We start from the raw sequence: 13,380 nt of genomic DNA on the forward strand, positions 1-13,380 counted from the left end.
GGGTCCCCAGGGGGTTCAGGTGACCCCAGGGCCACCGGGCACCCACCGCCGGGGGGGTTTGGGGTCCCCGTGTCCCTTTGTCACCCCGGGGGGTTTTGGGGCGGAACGCGGGGTGTTTGGGGCTGGGAGGAGGAGGTCGTGCCTGGGCCGTGAGTCACCGCGACAAACCGGTTCCTCCCAAACCGGGAGGCCGAGGGACGGGGGGGCCGGGCCGGGGACAAAGGGGTGGAGGGGACAAAAGGGACGGGGGAACCCAGGGGGATGGGGGCACCCAAAGGGGGCGGGGATGCCCTGTCCGGGCTGTGCGCCCCGCGGCTGCCAGAGCGTCACTTTTGGGGTGCCGGGGGCTGCGTGAACCCCGTCCCACACCCCGTGTCTGTTGTGGGGTGTCTGGGGTTGCTGTGTGCACCCCCAGCCCCGCCCGTCCCTTCTGGGGTCCCTGTGCCCCCACCCTCCAGCGCAGCCCTGCCCGTCACCCCGCGGTGTCCCCGCTCTTGGGGGGGCCCTGCCTGCCTGTGCCCCTGCGCCCCGGGACCGGGGCTGGGACACCGGGACGGGGGGGGCGGGAACCGGGGCGGGGACGCCGGGACCGGGAGGGTCCGGAGCGGGGATGCCGGGGGCGGGATCCCGGGGCCGGGGGCGGGATCCCGGGGCGGGCCGTGGCGCTCGGGGCTCCCGTTCCGCTCCGCTCCGCTCCGGGCCCGCCCGGCCAAAGTTCCCCCGCCATGAGCGCGGCCCCGGGCGGCCGCCCGGCCTTCCCCGGCCTCCCAGGTACGGCAGGTGCGGGATGCTGGGGAGCGGGGCTTCGCGGGGGTCGGGGCTCCCGGACCCAGCGGCCCGTCCCGCAGGGGAGCTGGTGCTGGAGGAGGCGGCGGGCGCCCGGCGCTGCGGGGACGGCGGAGACGGGGACGGGGACGGGGACGGGGACGGTTCGGTCCCCGGGACGCTGCTCTGCACCAACCGCCGCGTCGCCTTCCTGCCCGCGCAGGTGGGAGCGGGACCGGCCGCGGGGACCCCGGGACAGGGACCCCCGGGACAGGGTCACCCGGGACAGGGACCCCCGGGACAGGGACCCCCGGGACAGGGACCCCCGGGACAGGGTCACCCGGGACAGGGACCCCCGGGACAGGGACCCCCGGGACAGGGTCACCCGGGACAGGGACCCCCGGGACAGGGACCCCCGGGACAGGGACCTCTGGCCCCACCCCGGCCCCCCCCCCCAGCTGCATCCTGATCCCACGCAGGGACACCCCCACCTCACCCCGACCCCCAGCCCAGCACCTGTGCCCCATCCCAGTGGCGTCCCAGTTCCACCATGATCCCATCCCAGTAGCGTTCCAGCTCCATCCTGGCCCCATCCCAACCCCATCCCGGTTCCACCTGCACCCCATCCCATCCTAATCCCATCCTAGACCCATCCTAACTCCATCCCAGCCCCATCCTAATCCCGTCCCAGCCCCATCCTAATCCCAGCTCCATCCCATCCCCATCCTGAGCCCCATCCTTGTTGCACCTTCACCCCATCCGAATCCCACCCCATCCCCATCTTAATCCGCCCCAGCCCCATCCCGGCCCCCCTCACTCATCAGCCCCAGAAGCGCCCCTTTCACCCCAGAACTCTGGGCAGGACTCCCTGGGGCACAAGGGGCCGCGTGGGGCCCAGCGGGATCCCGGATCGGGCCCCGCTGCCCTTCCCGTGGGGGGATGCACCGGGGCGGTTCGATGTCCCCCGCAGGCCCCCGGCTCCCGCGTGTCCCTGCGCAGCGAGGACGACGTGGCGCTGCCCTGCATCCGCACGCTGGTGGCAGGTGACGTGACCCCAGCCCCGGGGGGCGAGCCGGGCGGGTCCCCGCGCTGACCGCGTCCCCGCTCCCAGCCAGCAGCTGGGCCAAGCCCAAGGTGCTCACGGCCGCCTCCACGCTCAAGTTCATCCCCGAGGAGCTGGCCGTTTTCTGCCGGGATTTCCGCCTGCTCCGCTTCCACTTCCACGCGGACGGGCTGGCTCCGCAGGCCTTTCGGGTGAGGGGTGTGGGGGGACGGGGGGCTGGACCCTCCTGTGGGGGCTTCTGGGGGGCACGTCCCCCCTGGCGCCTCCGCTGTGCAGGTGGCCAACGCCATCGCCCAAGCGCGGGAGGCGGCCGCGTGGCTCGGGGACACCGGCGAGGGACACGGCGGCTGGTCCGGCGCCCCCGGGATGCGGCCCGAGGATGAGGAGCAGGATGGGGATGAGGAGGATGGGGATGAGGAGGATGGGGACGAGGAGGATGGGGATGAGGAGGACGAAGGCTCGGGCGCCACGCCGCTCTTCGAGAACCTGTGCGACTGGGAGAAGGAGCTGAGGCGGCTGGGCGCCGAGGGCTGGAGGGTCAGCGCCGTCAATGAGCGCTTCGACATGGCCCCCAGGTACGGCCCCCGCCCCACACGCCGGGGTGCATGGCCCCAGCACCCCAAAAGGCCAGGGAGGCGGGGAAACCCTCCTGTTTGGGGGAAAACACCTTCTAGAAACACCCCCCTGGGTTTTGGGGGTGCACCCACCCACTGCCCCCCCGCAGCCTCCCGCGCTACCTGTGGGTGCCCAGCGGGCTCCTGGACCACGACCTCAAACGGACCTTCGCCCACTTCCGGGAGCGCCGGGTGCCCGTGAGTGCCGGGGGGCGCGGGGTGCCGGGCGACGCTGGGGGGGCCTCACCCCGTTTCTCCCGCAGCGCCTGTGCTGGCACCGCCCGGGCGGGGGGCACCTGCTGCGGGGCGCCGCGTTCCACCCCGCGTCGGAGCCGGGCGCCGAGGACGTGAGGTGAGGCTGGGGCCGGGGGGCGCGGGGGCCGTGCCCTCCCCGTCCCACCGCCGCGCCCCGTGTCCCCCAGGTGCCTGGAGGCTCTGCTGCTGGGGGGCCGCGGGCCCTGCGTGGTGGCCGATGCCGCCGAGCTGCCCTCGCTCGCCGACATCCAGCTGGCGCACCTGAAGCTGCGGGCGCTGTGCCTGCCCGGTGAGCGGGGGGACAGGCGGGGACCCCCTCTGCGTCCCCCCGGGATCCCCGTTGTCCCGCTGACCCCCCGCCCTGTGCCAGGCGCGGTGGCCGAGGACAAGTGGCTGTCGGCGCTGGAGGGGACGCGCTGGCTGGAGCACGTGCGGTGAGCGGGGGGCTTTGGGGGGTGAAACCTCACCCTAACCCCACCTTTATTATACCCTAAAGCCACCTTTATTATGGGGGGCGGTTCCCCCTGTTGGGCGACGTGGGATTGAAATGGGTGGGTGGTCACCCCCCACCATGAGCACCCAGGGTGGGCTGCAGCCCCCTGCGTGGTGGGGGGGGTGTTTTGGGGTGCCCTGACTCCCCCATTTTTTTGCGCCCCCCAGCACGTGCTTGAGAAGAGCCGTGGAGGTGGCGACGCTGCTGGCGGGGGCACGGTGCTCTGTGCTGCTGCAGGGTACAGCGCTGGGGACATGGGGACACAGGGGTGGGGGAGACATTGGGATGGGGGGACACAGGGGTGAGGGACACCGCAGTGGGGACACAGGGACGGGGACACGGGGGAATGGGGGGGTGAAATGGGATGGGGGAAGACATTGGGATGGGAGGGACACAGAGGGATGGGGGGGACACAGGGGAATAGGAGGATGAAATGGGTTGGGGGGGACACAATGGGATGGGGAGACACGTTGGGATTTGGGGATGAAACGGGATGGGGGGATGAAACGGGATGGGGTGGACGCACTGGGATTGGGGGGGGACACACTGGGATGGGGGGACACAGAGGGATTGGGGGATGCACCGGCATGAAGGGGAAGCCCCAGGATTTGGGGTGACCCACACTGGGGACCCCCACCGTGTCCCCCCAGAGCCGTCGGACCGGGACCTGAACTGCCTGCTGGCGTCGCTGGTGCCGCTGCTGGGGGACCCGCGGTGCCGCACGCTGCGCGGCTTCCAGAGCCTGGTGCAGCGCGAGTGGGTGGCGGCCGGGCACCCCTTCCCACGCCGCATGGGGCTCCTGCGCCGCGGGCCCCGCGACGAGGTGACGGCCCGGGCAGCCCCGGCAGCCCCGTCAGCCCCGCACAGCCCAGCCCCGCCCCGTCCCGCGACCCCCGCCCGGGGCTTCCCCCGGCCCCTCCGCGTCCCCCATCCCAGGGCTTCCCCCCATCCCGGGGCTTCTCCCCATTCCCGTGCATCCTCCAGTCCTCCCATGTCCCCCCGTCCCACCGTGTCCCCCCAGTCCCTCCGTGTCCCCCCGTCCCACCGTGTCCCCCATCCCGCGGTGTCCCCCATTCTGCTGTGTCCCCCCATCCCTCCACATCCCAACATCCCTCCGTGTCCCCCCAGTCCCTCCGCATCCCCCCATCCCGCCATGGCCCCCCATCCCACCGTGTCCCACATCCCTCTGCGTCCCCCCATCCTGCCGTGTCCCCCCATCCCACTGTGTTCCCCATCCCACCCTGTCCCCCCATCCCACTGTGTCCCCCATCCCGCCCTGTCCCCCCATCCCACCATGTCCCCCACCCCGCTGTGACCCCCCCCGGCCGTGTCCCCAGGCCCCCGTGTTCCTGCTGTTCCTGGACTGCGTGTGGCAGCTGGTGCGGCAGTTCCCGGCGGCCTTCGGCTTCACCGAGGCGTTCCTGCTGGCGCTGCACGACAGCAGCTTCGCGCCCTACTCCAGCACCTTCCTCTTCAGCTGCCAGCGCCAGCGCGGCCGCGCGGTGAGACGGGGGGGACGCGGCGGGGCCCCCAGAAACGTCCGGCTGGGGCTTGGCTGCGCCGGACCTCAGTTTCCCCACCCGCACCCCAATCGGTGATTGATCCCAGCCCTGGGCCTCACTTTCCCCATCACACCCCAATCGGTGATTGATCCCAGCCCCGGGCCTCACTTTCCCCATCCACACCCCAATTGGTGATTGATCCCAGCCCTGTGCCTCAGTTTCCCCACCCGCACCCCAATCGGTGATTGATCCCAGCCCCGTGCCTCGGTTTCCCCATCCCCATCACCAATTGGGCATTGACCCCCCCATCTAAAAGCTCCTGTTCCCCCTCCCCAGAGCACAAGTCCTGTGCCTCAGTTTCCCCATCCCCAGTGGGGCTTCCCCCCCCACTGAAACCCCCGTTTCCCACAGCAGCGCCCCCCCAGCCAGACCCACACGCCGGGGGGCGGCCGGCGGCCCCGGGGGGGCAGCGCTGCCGGGGGGCTCCCCCCGGTCTGGGCCTGGGGGCTGCGCTACAGCCGGCAGCAACGGGCGCGGTTCCGGAACCCAGCGGGGGGGGGCGCCCCCGCCCCGGGACCCCCCGACACCGCCGACCCCCCCTGCCCGGACACGGTGAGTCGGGGGCTGCTTTGGGGGACACCTGCGGAGGGACCCAGGCGTCCGGGTTGCATCCCCCCCGTGTTGTCCCCTGCGATTTGTGGGGGGGGTCAGGAGGGACCCAGGCATCCGGGTTGAGTCCCCCCCGCATCGTCCCCTGCGATTTTTGGGGGTCAGTCCCTTCGTGGTGCCCTGTGCCCCCAGACCTGCCCCAGCCCCACCTGGGGGGTTTACCCTCTGGCTCCCCCCCGACTTTTTCCCCTAATTCATATTTTTCCCCCCAATTTCTATTTCCCCCACTCCCCCCCGGTTCCCGCTCCCGTTCCGCTGCAGCGCGGGGCCGCGTGGGCCGGGCCGGTGCTGGTGCTGAGCAGGGGGTCCCTGTGCCCGCAGCCCCTGCCCTGGCGGAGCGGCCGCCCCCCCCCGCGGGGGGCCCGTGTGGCCGCGGGGGGGCTGCGGGCGGGGGGCGCTGCCGGGGCCCCCCCGGGGCTGCTCGTGCCCTGCGCCGCGGGACCGGCCGTGAGGCTCTGGCGCCGCTGCTACCTGCGGGGGCTGCCCGAGGCGCAGGTGGGCGAGCACGCGTCCGTCCGTCCGTCCCCGTGTCTGTCCATCCCACCCCGTGTCCGTCCGTCCCCGTGTCTGTCCATCCCACCCCGTGTCCGTCCATCCCACCCCATGTCCGTCCATCCCACCCCATGTCCGTCCATCCCCATGTCTGTCCATCCCCCCCATGTCCGTCCATCCCCGTGTCTGTCCATCCCACCCCATGTCCATCCGTCCCCGTGTCTGTCCATCCCAACCCGTGTCTGTCCATCCCACCCCATGTCTGTCCATCCCCAACATGTCCGTCCATCCCCGTGTCTGTCCATCCCAACCCGTGTCCGTCCATCCCACCGCATGTCCGTCCATCCCCAACATGTCCGTCCATCCCCATGTCTGTCCATCCCAACCCGTGTCTGTCCATCCCACCCCATGTCCGTCCATCCCCAACATGTCCATCCATCCCCATGTTGGTCCATCCCAACCTGCATCCGTGCATCCCACCCCTTGTCTGTCCGTCCCTGTGTCTGTCCATCCATCCCCATGTCCATCTGTCCCCATGTCCATCCTGACCTGTGTCCGTCCATCCCACCCCATGCCCGTCCATCCCCAACATGTCCATCCATCCCCATGTCTGTCCATCCCACCCCGTGTCCGTCCATCCCCATGTCCGTCCATCCCCGTGTCTGTCCATCCCAACCTGCATCCGTCCATCCCACCCCTTGTCTGTCCGTCCCTGTGTCTGTCCATCCCAACTCATGTCCACCCATCCCCATGTCCGTCTGTCCCCATGTCCATCCTGACCTGCGTCCGTCCATCCCACCCCTTGTCTGTCCATCCCCATCATGTCCGTCCATCCCCGTGTCTGTCCCTCCCACCCCGTGTCCATCTGTCCCACCCTGCATACATCCGTCTGTCCCCGTGTCTATCCCTATCTGTGTCTGTTCATCTGAGCTGTGTCCATCTGTCTGTCCCCATGTCCATCCGTCCCAACCCATGTCTGTCCATCCTGACCTGTTGTCCATCCATCCCATCCCTTGTCCGTCTGTCCCACCCCATGTCCATCCCAACCCACGTCTGTCCATCTCACCCTGCGTCCATCTATCCGTCCCAACCTGTCCATTCATCCCCATCCGCCCACCCCCGTCTGTCTGTCCAACCCCCCGTCCGTCCATTCCCCACCGTGTCCGCCCGTCCAGCCCGTGTCCGTCTGTCCCGCAGCGCGGGCGCTTGGCCCCGTCCCCCGCGGCGCTGGCCGAGGAGCTGAGGCTGCTGCAGGACCGGCTGCGCGCCTGGGGGGCCGCGGGCGCCCCCGCCGAGGCCACCGACACCCCCCCCCCGCCCTCCCGGTGACACCGGGGCCCCCGCGCTCCCTCCGGCCGCGCAGGCTCCGGGGACCCCCGGTGCCGCCCCGAGGAGGACGGGACAGGATGGGACCCACCGGGGGGCCGGGGCGGTCGGGGGGTCCCCGTGTGCCCCCCGGGAAGAGCCCATTAAAGCGCAGTTTGGTGTGACCGTGTGTGGCTGAGAGGGGACGGGGGGACTCCAAATGGGGGCTGGGGTGGGACCGGGGCACGGGGATCCCCCCGGAATGGGATCTCATGGAAATGGGATCCCCCAGAAATAAGATCCCCCAGAAATGGGATCCCCCCAGAAATGGGATCCTCCCGGAATGGGATCTCTCAGCACTGGGATCTCCTGGCACTGGGACCCCTTTGAACACGGATCCCCTGGCACTGGGTCCTCCCGACACTGGAATCCTTCGGCACTGGGATCCCCTTGGCACTGGGATCTCCCGGCACGGGATCGCCTGGCACTGCGATTCCCCGGCACTGAGGACCCCCAGCGCCCGGGCAGCGCTCCTGGCCCTGGCGGTGACGTCACCGCCCGTCGCGACAGGGGATATCGCGACAGAAGGGCGGCAACGCCCGCCCGCCCACACCCAAGATGGCCGCCGCGCCTTCGCCGCGCTCAGCCGAGACGCCGCTTCCGGGGCCGGCGGCGTCGCGCCGACGCGAGGGAGTGGGGTTTGCGTTTGACGTCACGACGCGCGGCGTTGTGTGACGGCGGCGCCGCGCGCGCGGGAGCGGGCGGTGGGAGAAGATGGCGGCGGGGCCGATATCCGAGAGGAACCAGGGTGAGGGACACGGGGACGTGGGGACACGGGGGGCGCTGCGGGGGGGATGGGGCGTCCGGGGACGTGAGGGGTGCTGGGGGGCCGGGGTCTCTGCGGACACGAGGGTGGGCTGAGCTGGGGGGGTGGTGGCCCAGTGACAGGACAAGGGGCAATGGGTGCGAACTGGGACACAGGAGGTTCCGCTGGAAGAGGAGAAGCAACTTGTTGGGGGTGAGGGTGGCAGAGCCTGGCCCAAGCTGCCCGGGGAGGTTGTGGAGTCTCCTTCTCTGCAGACATTCAAACCCCCTGGACCCCTTCCTGTGGAACCTCAGCTGGGTGTTCCTGCTCCGGGGGGGTTGCACTGGATGAGCTTTGGGGTCCCTTCACCCCTCACATTCTGATTCTGTGACTCGATTTCAGCACCGAGCCCTCAAGCCCTCGCACAGCTGAGGTTTCCAGTTTCCCGGCCTCACAGCTGTAGCTGATTTGTTTTAAAATTGTCTTAAATTGCTCTGCAGATGCCACCGTGTACGTGGGGGGGCTGGACGAGAAGGTCAGCGAGCCGCTGCTCTGGGAGCTGTTCCTGCAGGCGGGGCCCGTGGTCAACACCCACATGCCCAAGGATCGGGTCACGGGCCAGCACCAAGGTGAGGTTTCACTGCTATTTTCCCTCTAAAAATCTGGATGTCCAGTGAAATATTTTAGCTGGGGGCAGGCAGAGAGAAGTTACAGCAGGGGGAGAGGTGATCCCCAGGAAAACCGTCTTCCTTTCCTAAGTGGGGCCTCGTGTAGATGAGGCTCTTGGGGTTAGTGCTGGAATTAGGTTACAGTTGGACTCGATGATCTCAAGCGTCTTTTCCAGCCAAAATGGTGGTTTGACTGATTTTTCTGACTAAATCAAGCAGGGTCGGACGAGCCGTGTGGCTCCTAAAGCTCCTTTTTCGGGGGGGTTTATTTTAGGTTACGGGTTTGTGGAGTTCCTCAGCGAGGAGGACGCGGATTACGCCATCAAGATCATGAACATGATCAAGCTGTACGGGAAGCCCATCCGCGTGAACAAAGCCTCGGCCCACAACAAAAACCTGGACGTGGGCGCCAACATCTTCATCGGCAACCTGGACCCCGAGATCGACGAGAAGCTGCTGTACGACACCTTCAGCGCCTTCGGCGTCATCCTCCAGACGCCCAAAATCATGCGAGACCCCGACACGGGCAACTCCAAGGGCTACGCCTTCATTAACTTCGCCAGTTTCGACGCCTCGGACGCCGCCATCGAGGCGATGAACGGACAGTACCTCTGCAACCGCCCCATCACCGTCTCCTACGCCTTCAAGAAGGATTCCAAGGGCGAGCGGCACGGCTCGGCGGCCGAGCGGCTCCTGGCGGCGCAGAACCCGCTCTCGCAGGCCGACCGGCCGCACCAGCTCTTCGCCGACGCTCCCCCGCCCCCCTCGGTCCCCACGCCCGTTGTCACCACGCTGGGGCCCGGTGTCACCCCTCCAGGTGGGTAAATGTCCCCGTGGCGGCTGCACTTGCGCGCTGGGGTGGTTACCCGTTAAAATAATGAACCCCAGCAGCAATTAGCAACCTAAGGATGTGTAAATCACGTCAGTAATTGCTGACTGTGTAAACAGTCTGGGCTCAGTCCTCTCCTTAAACAAAAATAAGAGTGATTTGAAGAGCTGTCCTTGCCGCTTGAACATCCTGGAACGTGCACGATTAATTGGGGTTTTGTAATATATAAATATATATATATATATCTTGAGACTATCAGAGTGTCCTTTAGATTAACTTTGCTTATCATAAGCTCATTATAATATGAATTAATTAGTATTTGTTTTCTTCTTTCTTTTTCATTTTTCATTTTCCCCCTCCTTTTCCCCCCATTTCCCCTTTTCCCCTCCTTTCCCCCCCTCTTTCCCTTTTTCCCATCCTTTCCCCCTCTATTTCCCCTTTTCCCCTCCTTTCCTCCCCTATTTCCCCTTTTCACCTCCTTTCCCCCCCTATTTCCCCTTTTCCCCTCCTTTCCCCCTCTATTTCCCTTTTTCCCCTCCTTTCCTCCCCTATTTCCCCTTTTCACCTCCTTCCCCCCCTATTTCCCCTTTTCCCCTCCTTTCCCCCTCTATTTCCCCTTTTCCCCTCCTTTCCCCCTCTATTTCCCCTTTTCCCCTCCTTTCCCCCTCTATTTCCCCTTTTCCCCTCCTTTCCCCCTCTATTTCCCCTTTTCCCCTCCTTTCCCCCTCTATTTCCCCTTTTCCCCTCCTTTCCCCCTCTATTTCCCCTTTTCCCCTCCTTTCCCCCCCTATTTCCCCTTTTCCCCTCCTTTCCCCCCCTATTTCCCCTTTTCCCCTCCTTTCCCCCTCTATTTCCCCTTTTCCCCTCCTTTCCCCCTCTATTTCCCCTTTTCCCCTCCTTTCCCCCTCTATTTCCCCTTTTCCCCTCCTTTCCCCCCCTATTTCCCCTTTTCCCCTCCTTTCCCCCCCTATTTCCCCATTTCCCCTCCTTTCCCCGCTTCTTTCCCCTTTTCCTTTCTTTATCCTCTCTCCTTTCCCTTCCCTCCCCTTCTCTCCTCCCCTTTGTGTGGTGTTTGCCTTGGTCCGTTCCCCCCTCACCGTTCTCTGGTCTCCCGCAGGTCTCCCCCCGCCCGGCTCGTTCCCGCCGCCGGTGCCGCCCCCCGGGGCGCTGCCCCCCGGGCTGCCGCCCGCCATGCCCCCCCCGCCCATGCCGCCCGGGGCCGGCGCCCCCGGCCCCCCCACGGGAGCAGCGCCCGCCGGGGGCCACCCCCCGCACCCGCACCCCTTCCCCCCGGGCGGCATGCACCACCCAGGTGAGGACGCGCGTCGCTCTCCCCGCCTCTCCCGCGCTTTTAAATCCTTCCCTCATTCCCAGGCTGTTTCGAGTTGAAGAGGGACCCCCGAGCAAAGAAAACCCCGAGCAGTTATTCCCTCGCAGTCTAAAATTCCCACCCTCCTGCGTGCATTCAGGCAAATTGGGACAGTTTGGGTGTGGGGTCCCCCGCTCTTCACTAAATCCCTTGCTCTTCGTCAGACGGGCCGGTTCTCGTCTCCGCGGGGCCTTGTTTGTCCTGCACAGGCCATGCCCATCGGGTCCTGCCCTTTGGTCGCTGCTCTGCACCCGTGGGCAGTAACAGAATGTTCAGGTTTTGCATCTTCAGACCCCCCTTCCCGCTCCTCCGCGGCCTCTGGGGACGCAGCCCCGTCCACCATCACAATCTCCTTCATCTTCTTGCTCAAACAAACTCCAGGGCTCATTTTGGCTTGAGGAGGCAGAAAAGCTCAAAACCTCACAGCTTGCAGCCCAAAGAAACTCGTTCTAAGGGAGTTCTCTGAGCAGCTTCTAAATAAGTTTGATAAGGATCGATATGTGAAACATTTCCGTGAACGAAGCGCCGCTGTCTGCCTTTCCTGATGTTCTAAGATGTTCAGTGCGGAGCTTCTGGGCGCAGGAGCTGATTCCAGACACGAGAACAAGGCGTTTCTCTCATTTCCTTCCATTTTCAGCCCCGTGGTAGCGGAACGAGCGGCCTCCGCACCCAGGCTCTGCTTTCCAACGCCAAAGTGGAGCTAAATTACCAATTTAATTTCGTTTTTGTTTAATCCCGCCTGTTCTAAAGTGCCCTGGCCCTGGTGATTAGGCAGCTTTGTGTGATCCACGGTGACCAGATGGCAGCTGCTTGTCCCCGATTACCGGCTGGATTGTTGGAGCTTTAAAGCAGCTGATTACGCACGGGAAGGGGAAGCTCCGCGCCCTCTGGGTTCCCGTGCTGGGAGAACCTGCCTTGGGTTTTTAGAAGGGGGGTAAATAAGAGAATATTGGCAAAAAAGTCGATTTGGAGGGACATGGGGAGTCATGGGGCTCAGGAGCTTGGCCAGAGTCTCACAGGGTGGGGATTTGTGTCCCAGGATGGGGATTTGTGTCCCAGGTTGATGATTTCTGTCCCAGGGTGGGGATCTCTGTCCCCAGTCTGCGCCCGTTTGCTGTCCCATCGTTGTCCCCGCACGCTTCCATCCCCGCAGCATTTCCCATTCCCTCTCGGTGGCGAGCGCTGCGTTTCCTCCCTTTTCAACCCCTTTTTGGGAACACAAGCCCCTTTGCAGCCCCTCTCCCGTACCGACCCCTGGGTGTGAGGCCCCTCTGACCGCGGGTGCCGCGCCGCGGTTAACGAGCCGCGGTTAACGAGCCGCGGTTAACGAGCCGCTTTCCCGCAGGAATGCCGCCCATGCAGGTGCACCACGGCCCGCCCGGGATGGGCCAGCACCACCCAGGACCACCCGGCTCCGCGGGGCAGCCGCCCCCGCGCCCCCCACCCGGAATGCCGCACCCCGGACCCCCGCCCATGGGGATGCCGCCCCGAGGACCCCATTTCGGGTCACCCATGGGTGAGTGGGTGCTGCTGAGGGACCCGGGGGGGTGGGTTGGGTTTGGGGAACGATTTATTCCTGGAAAAGGGTTGTTGGGTGTTGGAAGAGGCTGAAGTGGTGGAGTCATCATCCCTGGAGGGGTTTAGAGACGGAGATGAAGTTCTCAGGACATGGGGTGGTGATGGGGGTGGGGGAACGGTTGGAACTGATGATCTTGAGGGGCTTTTCCAACCAAAATGGTGATTCTGGGATCGTGGAAGGGTTTGGGTTGGGAGGGACCTTCAAACAGCATCCAGTCATGGGCAGGGACGTCCCCACCAGATCAGGGACGTCCCCACCAGATCAGGGACATCCACCAGATCAGGGACGTCCATGTCCCGTGGGTCAGGGGCACCTCCAGGCAGAGCTGGCAGGGCGGGCGGGTTTTGGGGCGGGAGGGGCTGTTTGTGTGGCCCCGCGGGGCCGTTAACGTGTGGCTCTGTCCCCAGGTCACCCGGGCCCCATGCCACACCACGGGATGCGTGGCCCCCCTCCGCTGATGCCCCCGCACGGCTACAACGGGCCCCCCCGGCCCCCGCCCTACGGCTACCAGCGCGTCCCGCTGCCCCCCCGGCCTGCGCAGAGACCCCCGGGGGTGCCGCCCCGCGGCCCCTTGAGGGGCCCCCTCCCCTAAACGTGGGGCCGGAGGAGCCCCCTCCCTGTCACCGTCCCCGGACTTTCCTGTCCCCTCAGACCATCGTCCCTGCACCCCCCGGGGGCCGGCGGGTCCATCCCTGTCACCCCCAACCCTGCGCTTCCCCCTCCCCACCTTCCCCCCCCTCTCTTTTTATAACATTCCTTCTCATGACCCTCCCCCTCCTCCCCCATTCAGTCTCAGCCGTGAAGGTTTCCCAAGGTACCGTTACCCGTGGTTTTTATTCCTCTGTAACGCAGGGCGCTCCCTTTTACAAATAAAACATTTTAAGCTGGGGGGGCTGTCCCCCTGAAGCCGGACGCTGACCCCCTCCCTGCGCCTGCAGCTTATGACGCTCGTTGGCACCTGAAGGCTCTTTG

At 66.3% G+C, this 13,380-nt stretch overlaps 2 protein-coding genes across 2 annotated transcripts; both read left to right on the forward strand.

Annotated features, from left to right (window-relative positions):
* The first annotated feature begins 610 nt into the window (after window positions 1–610).
* MTMR11 (myotubularin related protein 11) lies at window positions 611–7,325 on the forward strand. The gene is given in 16 exon segments (XM_065857474.2): window positions 611–678; window positions 680–771; window positions 849–988; window positions 1,736–1,808; window positions 1,877–2,019; window positions 2,105–2,403; window positions 2,553–2,640; window positions 2,706–2,794; window positions 2,865–2,986; window positions 3,068–3,131; window positions 3,358–3,428; window positions 3,841–4,013; window positions 4,528–4,692; window positions 5,104–5,304; window positions 5,623–5,856; window positions 7,051–7,325. Coding segments are annotated over 16 exon segments (2,154 nt in total). The 3' UTR covers window positions 7,183–7,325.
* Window positions 7,326–7,862: 537 nt separating this feature from the next.
* On the forward strand, window positions 7,863–13,320 carry SF3B4 (splicing factor 3b subunit 4). The gene is made up of 6 exons (XM_065857457.2): window positions 7,863–7,966; window positions 8,464–8,592; window positions 8,906–9,448; window positions 10,578–10,772; window positions 12,175–12,345; window positions 12,816–13,320. The coding sequence occupies exons 1-6, from the start codon at window positions 7,933–7,935 to the stop codon at window positions 12,998–13,000; spliced, it is 1,257 nt and encodes a 418-aa protein (XP_065713529.1). The 5' UTR covers window positions 7,863–7,932; the 3' UTR covers window positions 13,001–13,320.
* Window positions 13,321–13,380: the final 60 nt, after the last annotated feature.

Source organism: Patagioenas fasciata, chromosome 30, assembly GCF_037038585.1.
Source record: "Patagioenas fasciata isolate bPatFas1 chromosome 30, bPatFas1.hap1, whole genome shotgun sequence".
In the NCBI taxonomy this organism is placed as follows: Eukaryota; Metazoa; Chordata; class Aves; order Columbiformes; family Columbidae; genus Patagioenas; species Patagioenas fasciata.

Coding starts and splice junctions, on each gene's coding strand:
- SF3B4 (XM_065857457.2), top strand. CDS start 7,933: ATGGCGGCGGGGCCGATATCCGAGAGGAACCAGG. Junction 9,449..10,577: donor GCCCGGTGTCACCCCTCCAG/GTGGGTAAATGT, acceptor GGTCTCCCGCAG/GTCTCCCCCCGCCCGGCTCG. Junction 10,773..12,174: donor GGGCGGCATGCACCACCCAG/GTGAGGACGCGC, acceptor GCTTTCCCGCAG/GAATGCCGCCCATGCAGGTG.